The sequence below is a fragment of the Antennarius striatus genome, chromosome 13 (genome assembly GCF_040054535.1).
Source record: "Antennarius striatus isolate MH-2024 chromosome 13, ASM4005453v1, whole genome shotgun sequence".
In the NCBI taxonomy this organism is placed as follows: domain Eukaryota; kingdom Metazoa; phylum Chordata; class Actinopteri; order Lophiiformes; family Antennariidae; genus Antennarius; species Antennarius striatus.
Genome location: NC_090788.1, coordinates 15,328,231 through 15,338,363, shown reverse-complemented (window position 1 = coordinate 15,338,363; position 10,133 = coordinate 15,328,231). Strand labels below are relative to the sequence as shown.

At 40.0% G+C, this 10,133-nt stretch overlaps 1 protein-coding gene across 3 annotated transcripts; it reads right to left on the bottom strand.

Moving 5' to 3' along the window:
* Positions 1-1,147: 1,147 nt before the first annotated feature.
* Positions 1,148-9,923, bottom strand: LOC137606703 (prenylcysteine oxidase-like). Of its 3 annotated transcripts, XR_011037901.1 has the most exons (8): positions 9,551-9,923; positions 8,938-9,144; positions 8,159-8,333; positions 7,726-7,937; positions 7,316-7,456; positions 5,880-6,291; positions 4,915-5,215; positions 1,148-1,946 (listed from the first exon to the last, which is right to left on the bottom strand). XR_011037901.1 is itself a non-coding variant. In XM_068332091.1 (7 exons), the coding sequence occupies exons 1-7, from the start codon at positions 9,705-9,707 to the stop codon at positions 4,966-4,968; spliced, it is 1,554 nt and encodes a 517-aa protein (XP_068188192.1). In that variant the 5' UTR covers positions 9,708-9,923; the 3' UTR covers positions 1,148-4,965. The 3 variants fall into 3 exon arrangements, 2 of the variants coding, with proteins under 2 accessions (XP_068188192.1, XP_068188193.1); XM_068332091.1 differs by having other exon boundaries at positions 1,148-5,215; XM_068332092.1 differs by having other exon boundaries at positions 1,148-5,215; positions 5,880-6,288.
* Between the last annotated feature and the right edge of the window lie 210 nt (positions 9,924-10,133).

Sequence of the window (10,133 nt, the reverse complement as noted above, 5' to 3'; positions counted from 1 at the left end):
AACACACACACACACACACACACACACACACACACACACACACACACACACACACACACACACACACAAACAACTCAAAAAATGTCTCAACCTAACCTGTTATCCAGCATGAATTTGTTTAAATACATGGCCAGGAATGCATTCATGTAGGAGGTCTTTCCTTGTTACACATTTAGGAGACATTCAGCCTTCACAACCAAAGAATATTATAGAACAATATAAAATGCTACATTCATGAAAGTAATGTTGTATTCCATTTCAGTGGGAAGCTGTGAAATGATAACACTCAACAGCCTGATTCCGTTTATGTGACTTCCATGGTAAAAGTCTCAATTTGATCTCAGGCCAAATTCTGTGCAGCTGTGCCAGACAACCCCCACCCCCTTACTGGAATCCGAAACAATGAGTTGAGTCATTAAACTAAAATGTGATAAGAAGACATATGTGTCAACCCCCTGAAAATTTGTGGACTAACACTTCAATGCCTTTATTTTTGGCCTCGATCAGTACGTTTTAATCGTTCTTTAACCCTTTGTCAAGCTCTATAAATCTATATATTTAATCAACCTAAAAAAGGTCCAAGTTACTAAAAAAATATAATGAAAATGAAACAAGAATGCACACATTTATTCATATGCCTGTTTTTGGTCTATTAATAGCCATGTTAAGTCTGACTAATTACGTCGAATGATGACAAGAGTCAAGAGTTATGAAGAATTTGTTAATTCTCCCAGTGTCTGAGTTTCCTGCCTTCCTCCAAAAACACGAACGAAAGAAAATTTTTGATTTTTGGCTTCAGTAAGACCATATTTTATTCTTGTGTGATACTTGTTCTCATAAGAGTAATTTAATACCAGGGGGAGTATTTCTTGATGTTTTTCAACTGAAACACTCATGGCATTTAGAGGATGTATGACTTTCAGCTGTCTATTAACAATACAGTAATCAAGTCTGTGTATATTACAAGACTGCAATATGGAAATCAACAAATGACAAATATTTTTCCTATCAAATTGCAACTTTTAGGACAATGCTCCTCAATATCATGGTGTCTTAATGTTATATTATGCAATTATATATTTCTCTATTACATTTTTCAACAATGTTTAATGTTTGAACAATACATATATTGTGCAATATACAAGATTATATAGACAGACAGACAGACAGACAGACAGACAGACAGACAGACAGACAGACAGACAGACAGACAGATATACAGTGTGTATATATATAAAATATAAGAAATGGCAGAAAGCCAAAATTGCTGCAACAACTCATGCAACGTCAGTACATATGTAGAAACAAGATCCCCGCCATCAACCTACTGTAAGTTCCCTACCAGTCATCAGATATCGAGCTGGAATACCAAGCTGGCCTCTGGAGGAAATAGATGCCATTGATGTCAAAACCTGAAAACTCTTACAATGAAATTCCTACACAATGAGACTCTAAAACATAAAGATGGAGTATGGGGATTAGTAAATGTCAGAGCCATGATCTAGTTTGAAACAAGGAGCATCTGTAATCAAATCAGAATTATATCCCGGGGGACGGACTGCTAAGAGAATGTCTCAGATAGCAGAAGACTACCAATGTTGAGGAACAAGAGGTAGCATTATGGAACAGCAAGGACAGAACAGATGCTGTTAATTTGGGCAGCAAAAGAACAAGCTCTAAGCACCAGAGGCAGGAATATTTCTATCCAAGAAGCTGGGAAAATATACAGGGACATCTCTGCTCATCATGGATCAACAGTCCCCAAGGTCCAGTGGGAGGCACCACTGAAAATGGTCAATAACAGACATCTCTTGGGTTTGCAAGACAGACAAGTCACAGAAGTAGAAGTGAAATTGTCTCATTTGTCTCTTTGGAGACGAGAGCGTTAGGGACAGCTCCAGCATGGGAAGGTTTTTGTCCAGAGGAACTAAAATACAGCAGAGAACCTGGAAAAAAAGAAGGCAAGTCTGAGGAATACACAAGTAAAAGCCACCGCTCATTTTAATGGTCACCTGGAACAAAAGGCACAAGTTGTAAGGCTGTGAACCACCAACATGAAACCTTCTCCAGGTGACAGATGATGTTATAACCTTCTTCCTCACTTCAGTGGTTGTAGTGAACCACATAAACTTTTTAAAAATGAATTTTCATGACATAAAAATCAGTCCTTGTATTCTCTCAACAATGAGGAAATACATCATGCAGTGCAGCCACCCACATTATTTTGTTTACCAAACATGAAATATGTTGCAACAAACTGTACTGAGCAGATGATGACTTCATTCTTAAATTAAAAAAAACTTTATTCAGTGTGTGTGAAGGCAACAGAAGTTCATCCATATGACTGCCATTAACAGCTATGCAAAAAGATGCTGACATGATGAAAAAAGAGATCAAATGATTATTACTATTTGTAAGGTCAAAAATAAATACTATGTGAATATACTTCAATATTATAATATTGCAGCATGCAATCTGCACCGCCTATTTTTTTCTTTAGTTTAATGTACTTATACTATTTTTCTCTGGACTTTTCCTGCTTCTTGTTCTCTCATGGGACACCACAAAATGTTCTCCATTATTTTATACAAACAGCAATGCATAAATCAATCAAATTGTTTTGTCAGTTGAGTGAACAAAATTAAACCACAGCTGAGACACTAAGGACAAAGTCCATTATCTACAGCTCCCTAATATTTAAGAGAGATGATGTATGTTTTACATTGGAAGTAATGAATTTACACACATACCAAAGAAACAGATTTACAGTCCTGGAGTTCTCAATTTTTTAACTCATTAAATCAGTATCCTGTTCTGTGTTTCGGGTGTTTATAAATTGAAGATCAGAAGAAAATCCCAAAAATAGCAGAATTTCTTTTTTCCCTGTCTTTCACTCATCAAATTAACTGTAAGGTTAATCTGTAGATCCTGTGGAGGAGTCTGAGGTTTAGGTTGGGATGCAGTCTGGAATATTACCTAACTGTAATTAAAATTTACTCCATCTCATAAGCAAGATTCTGATTTTCTGATGCATACAGTTGAATGAATGACTGAACTAACCAACAAATGAATGAATGCTGTATCACCTACTGTTCAAACTAAGGACTTTGAATTCAGTAGGATTTTATCATGACTTTTACTTGTTATATTTAGTTCTATGCTTGACCTTCTTCTTCCTTCACTGCTCAACATACTTGTAAATACACAGGGACCCTTGTGCCCTAGGTCAGGAGGTATTTCGATCAATTTTTGTTTCAGGACTTCACTCACGGTGTGAAATGAATTCAAGCATAAAAGTTTATCTTAACCTAAAAGCCGGAGCAAACTCAAAGTCTTTTTCCTATACATCTTTTGAGACATTTCAGGTGCATCATGTAGTTCACGTCTGTGGAGTTAGCTGATCATTTGGATCTGCAGCACTGAATACAATCATCACTTTTGGGACTGTCATGTCTATTTGAATGTAAGGCACAATGTCTTGTGTCTCAAATGTAGTCAACTGAGCAAACTTCATCTCAAATGAGCAAATTCCATCCAGTGCACTACAAGTGAACATTTCAAAAAAGTAGACCGTGCGTTTGGATCCATCAGATGACTCAAGAATGCCAAGTCGTATCATCAGTTCTGTGTTTAAAAATTTCAGTGCAGAACACCAAAGATAACCTTTTTTTTTTCCATTTCACCACCAAAATTTCTGATTGTTTACAGACAATTCATCAGATTAAAGCGTAATGTCTTTTCCCCAGCACACAATCACATTAGTCATCAACAGAAACCCTTTGGAACCATAGGATATTTAGTTGATAAGTTCGTTTTTCTTAATCCAGAAATCCAATTTAATCAAATCCCAAGGTCCCAAAGCAATACTAAAAACAAAACATTTCTTATGAGGACAATCAATTGCCAACATCTTGTGATCACATCAGTGTCCCATCTTTTCATGCACTTGTCAACTGGAATGACAAATCTTTTCCAAGATCACAGAACTAACTATACACCACAGGCAGCTCTAACATTGTTCCTCTTTTATTTGGTCCAGTGTGAAAACTTGTTGCCCCCCCAAAAGAATTCTTTCCGCTGGATTGTACAACAAAAGCAGCAGGAAGAGAAGCTAATGAAACAGTCTGATGAAAGAGGCATCAGAGGAGAGTGCCAGTGGCCACTACCATGAGTAATAGAAGATTAATTTTAATTTACAAATGACATCTCCGTGGTGCAGTTCATTCCGACAGCACATCCATTAACAGTGCTTATATTTATACAGTAAGAGCAGTGGTGCAGTTGCTTTGGATCTCCTGCACAGATCCGTCTTGAACAGCTGATAAAGGAGCCATTTAAATGTGTTTCGTTCTTGCTCTTAATCACGATTAAACGTTTTCTTCACTCAACACAACTGTTAATGCTAAATGTCAGCAACTCGGTAAAAGGCTCTGAAGAGTCAAGTCATGTTGACTAGATAAACTATTGGTGAAACGCTGTCTTTTTGTTTCTTGGCAAAGAAAGGCTGCCTGCAGCTGAATTTTTCTGCTGATGGAATCACCTGCATGAGATCAGTCTTCAATCAATACTGTAAAATGGTTCATAGAGAAAATGCCACAGGCACAGAGAGCTAGGCCGTCAGACATGTTTAGTGCTGTGATTATAATACAGAATTGTTTCTTTCCCTACTTTAGCCTTGGCGTTACGATTTCCTGCTGACTCATGGTCACTGGTGGATTGGGATAAATAGAAATCTATCGCTTGGCCATGTTTCTGAATACACTGGAATATTCTAACAAGTCAAAAATTTGTACTGTGATATAATGGATACGTTCCACCTTTGGGTCCAGAGAAGATAGAGTCTGAGACTTGGAGTGCACATCAGTTCTGTGATGTTATGAGAGGCTCCAGAAACTCTCCTCACTGCTTACTCACATAAACACATTTCAGATTAACTTCTATGACTCCTCACGTCGGCTGATCAGGTCATAGTTCAGTCTTGATCCTGTGCATCAGATCTCTCTGGTCCACCATGTCCGTCTGTCTGTTCCAGCGATGATAAGCCAACAGAGCAATATTCTTGGCAGCGACTGAGCTCATCTCCATGGCACTGCCAGCCAACTCGATACCATTGAGATAGTAAAGATTGGGGTGGAGCTCTACAGGCGGCAGTCCAGGGCTGCTGCCGTAACAGGGGTAGGCCTGCCACTCTGTCACCTGCACTGAGTAGTATGACCTAGGATTGGGCAGAACAATGAAGGTCAAGTGTTATCAGTCTGTCCTGATAGAATTTTGCACAACATTGTCATTGAATTTGGTATTTATTACAACAAATCTACATTTGGGTTTTTAGCCATAAATAGCAGTCACTCCATACTGTATATGACAGCATACATCTACCGGTTCATCTTCAACTCTTCAACTTTTCACCAAACTATCTCATAACTTTTATGGTTCAATTCTTTGGATTGTGTCCAAAAATCTCCAAAACCAAAGATATTTCAAACATTTAAATATCAGCATGCCAGCAAATTGACATTTAACACAGACAACTGCAGTGCCAGAACTGCTAGCATGACGGTAATATTATACTATATTATATTTAATTTTCCACGAGAAAATTCCAAAAGAATTATATTAGTCTGATGATTGTCCTCAATTTTGTAAATTAACAAAGAATTTTGTAAACCAAAATGCTACAACCTTCACATGAATAAGCATCTCATTTGCTACTATTTGCTCTAAATTAAATAATAATTTATAGTAGATTTTCTTAGAGAAGGGGGTTTTCATTGTTTTCCGGACCAAGATGATCACCAGATTAAGCAGTAAATACAGTAACAGTGAGCTGCATCCCTTGACAATTTAATAGTCTTGTACCCTGCGGCTAAGTGGCTAACCTGAAGAGCATTTTAAGTTGAGCCTTATCCAGAGGTTGTTGTGAGAACACTTTATAGACGCCAGCCTCTTGTGGCTGCTTGCGGCGAAAGCCTGTCGAGATGTTGACAGGACAAACGCTCGCCACGCTGTTGAAAAAGAGATCAGGCCTCTCAGTTGTCAAGATGCTCGCAAAGGGGAAAAGGCGGGGGTCCGGGAAACCAAAGAAAGAGGTGTTGAGGTAACCATGGACGATTGTAGCCACAGTGTCGTGATAGTTGCCAGGGAGTTGATCAAAGGGAGGGGTGAAACCTTGGAAATGGACTCCGGACTTGACATTCTCCTGGAGCGGCGTTGCCAAAACTACAATGTCATAAAACTCTGATCCTGTTCCTCCTGTTCCGGTGAAGCTTAGCTGGTACTGTGGTGCCTCTGCTACATATGAAAACATATGAAATCATCATTAATGCTGTGCTACAGGCCGTAATACTAACACAAATCCGTCTACAACAGTCCACTGAAGCTACCGGTAGATAAACTCTAGAAACATGTACCACACTTGTCACGTCTCAAAATACCCGATAAGAGTCAGGTTGGATTGGACTTATTGGACACATTGGATTGCTGAATATGTGTCTAGGATGAAAGAAAAAGGAAAATGTGTCAGACTGAGAATGAGATTTTTTTTAACAGTGGATGCAGATATATTGTGCAGATTGTCTTTCATGTATTAGCCACAGATCAACTCTCTGAATTCAAATAAATCACAGCGTAAAGGATTCATTATTGATCCCTAAATATAATTACGGTGTTATAGGAGGACAGGCTGAAATGCTGAATGTATTACTGAAGTGCTTCCGCGGTTATAACTCCCATAATGTTAGTACTGTGAAATTTAACGAATCTAGTAATACCATTCACATCACTTTACAGGGGCAGGATTCATTATACTGCAAATTTGCAAGCAAAATCACAGGATAAAAACTGAAACACCGTATGCATAAAATGTTAGTGTTAATGTTAATGATGTTTTTGAGAGTAAATACAAGATCATAAAAAATAATATCATGGAACCAAGTCTTCTGATGTTTTCTTACATATCTATTTATGCCTTATCTCATTGGACTGTGTTCTGTTGCTTCCATTTGTGGTATAAAGAGAAAGCAGTACAGACAAACAACAAACACCCAGACAACCTGCAATCTGGATGATTGGGAAATAATTTTTTTTAGGTGTGTCTTTATCCCCAAACATCTGAAATATTTTGAAATGTTTAACTTTTGAACCATTTACATATTTCTGTTTGACACAGAAACACCAGCAAGAAAAGACAAAGAAACACATGGAAAACATTCATCATGGTAGTATCACTTCTTTATATGTTTACTTGCAACTTTCCAGTGTATTTAATACAATCACGTCTCGTATGAACCACCAAGCCAACATTGGAGTAAAGTACCTGAATAGACTGGGGAGATGGAGTTGACTTGTACTTGTAGCAGGTTAGCATTAGCCATCTTTAGCAGGCCAGAACACACTAGTTTATTGCCTCCTTCCACCGCCCACAGGCTGTTCTGGGCACCAGCTAAAGACACAGCACCTGCAACACACACACACAAACACACACACTCCCATCAGACAGCGCTAAGTGCCATAAACCAATTATCGGCTGCCTACAGACTATCCTGTTCTCTTGCTCTCACATCTTATCCCCTCCTCTCACCTTTCTTTCCTTTCTGCTATTTACAACACGCAGTTGTTCTTTCACACCTCTTTTCTTTTCTTTCCTTTCGTATTTCAGCACCAGTTTTCTTCGTCCCTCTCTTTCCACCTTATCTCCTTCCCACTCCCACTGTCTGCTCCTCTGACCTACAAAGGCGGGGATGCTGATGTTCTGTCCATAGTTGACCCTCATGATGGGTGCTATGACCTCGTCGATGAAGCGTTGCGACACGCCCAACTCCAACAGCGAATCAGAAAGGGGTCTTCTGGTCATATTGATGAAGCCACTCCCACCAAGAGAGTCCAGCAGTTCCTCCACTGAACTGAAGGCATATCCGTGGGCCTGATACTTGTATATCCTACATTTCTCACACACACACACACACACACACACACACACACACACACACACACACACACACACACACACACACACACACACACACACACATACACACATACACACACACAAAAAGAAAGAAAGTAAGATGAGATAGTCAAACAGAGATAAACAAGCTTCATCATCACACCAGGCAGCTGCCATGAAACTCTGCAGAGGTCATTGTTATTACTTGCATACCTCATGAATTTCTCCATGATTTCCTCCACCCACATCTGCAAGCGTATGAAGCTGATGCCATAGCGCCACCAAAGCCGGAACAGGTCAAGAAGATACCAGTCAGTCTCCTCCAGAATCACCTCCTCACCATTAAACACAGCTGTCTTACCCGCCACGCTGCGGCGATACTTTAAGCCTTGAGGGACAAAGGATGAAATAAATGATAAGTCCTAAGACACAAAGGCACATCAAACAGAATTAACACTGACGATCTTTTATTCTGTCAAACAGTAATGATGTGACATGCACCAGTCCACTGTTGTTATACTGTGGAAACCAGAATGAAGTAGGAACAAAGAATTTTAAAATAGAATTCTACTGTGTTACACGATAATAAACATTTCCTGTGAAACAATGTAAAATTAAATATCTATCTAAAATCTACCAAGGAATGAATCATTCTACTGGTCTGATTGCTTTGACCAGGGAATTAATACAGGATGCAACATCACATTGATTTGTCTGTGACACACATATAGCACTAGATGTTAACGTCAACCTGGTGATACCTCCTCCTGCTAAGGTTATGGTTAGGTTGAGGTTAAGGTTAAGGTTAAGGTGGAGGTGCAAAATTAAATGATAATGCTACATACCTACTGCCACTGCTGCAACAGAAGGTTACTTTTCCTTGTAACCTTGAAGGTGTTTTAACTCTGTCTAAAAAGTGTGTGTGTGTGTGTGTGTGTGTGTGTGTGTGTGTGTGTGTGTGTGTGTGTGTGTGTGTTTGCTTTTAAACCAACCAAGCTGTTTGACAAACTCTTGCATGTGGAGGTTTAGGGAGTGAATGATGGAACCTCCAGACTCGTAGTCATTGTGATTGACAGTGACAGTGGCGAGGCGACCTCCAACATCTCCTTTCTCAAAGACATCCACGTGGACCTCAGGACCAAAGTGCTGCCGCAGGAAATGGGCTGTGGCGCTGCCTCCAATCCCTGCCCCGACCACCGCTGGGGGAACAGAGTCAATTAAAAAAAATATATCAGAAACGAGTTTGGAAATTAAATTCATCTATTACTATAATTTTATTTCAAGATGGCTCATTTTGGAGCTCATTCCAGATTATTTGAAGTATTGGGATAGTATATCTACCAATATGATCTGAGACTCTCAGAATAGTAGCTGTTTACCTACAGGGTCAGCGGATCACAGTAATAATAATGACGTAATATCTGTTCAAAATTAAACCCATGACCATTATTATTTAAACTAAATAGTCATTAAGTAAAACAAACCAATATCCGCTGTGACTAAAAACAACAACCTTTCTACCATCCTAGCTAGCTATCCTCTGAATGGGACCTAGCGTGGGCAGCACTCTAAGGTCTGCGTTGAGGATTTGAATTATTTTCTTGCCTATTTTGGAAGGCGGAGCCGCGTCAACACGATCGAATCCCGTCGGCTCTCCGACAGCAGCCCGGGCGGACAGCACGACGACGACCAGCGGGAGAAGACAGACACCCATAGCGGCGGAGGAGCGGACGGCCGTGCGGTGACGGCCACACACACACATATGCGGTGACGGTTACCGAGCATGCAGCAGAACGCAGCGTTAGCTCGTCGCTTTCGCTTTGGATTATAACAGAAAATGCATTGAAAAAAAACAACAAAAAAAACGAGTACGTGACACTTGGAACTGATAACGTTCAACATAGAACGGTGTCGGGTCACTGCACGAAGAACGGCAGGATAACGGTCATGGGCATGATGCTACACACCAATTCACCAATGAGCAGCGCACGTCCGGCAACATCACGTGAAAGGAAGTGGTCTCACGCTGACCAATCACAAGTGTCGGTGCATTCGCCGCTACGTCTCGCGCGTCCCGCTTCAAAACCTTTTTAATTGCGGAAGTGTCGCAAGATTCATTCATTATCAACCGCTTCATCCGCTGTGGTGGTTTCGCGGAGAGCTGGAGCCTATCCCAGCTGAACGAGGG

Coding starts and splice junctions, on each gene's coding strand:
- LOC137606703 (XM_068332091.1), bottom strand. CDS start 9,707: ATGTGTGTGTGTGGCCGTCACCGCACGGCCGTCCGCTCCTCCGCCGCT. Junction 8,334..8,937: donor AGAGTTTGTCAAACAGCTTG/GTTGGTTTAAAA, acceptor TTGTCCCTCAAG/GCTTAAAGTATCGCCGCAGC. Junction 6,292..7,315: donor CATCTCCCCAGTCTATTCAG/GTACTTTACTCC, acceptor TTTCATATGTAG/CAGAGGCACCACAGTACCAG.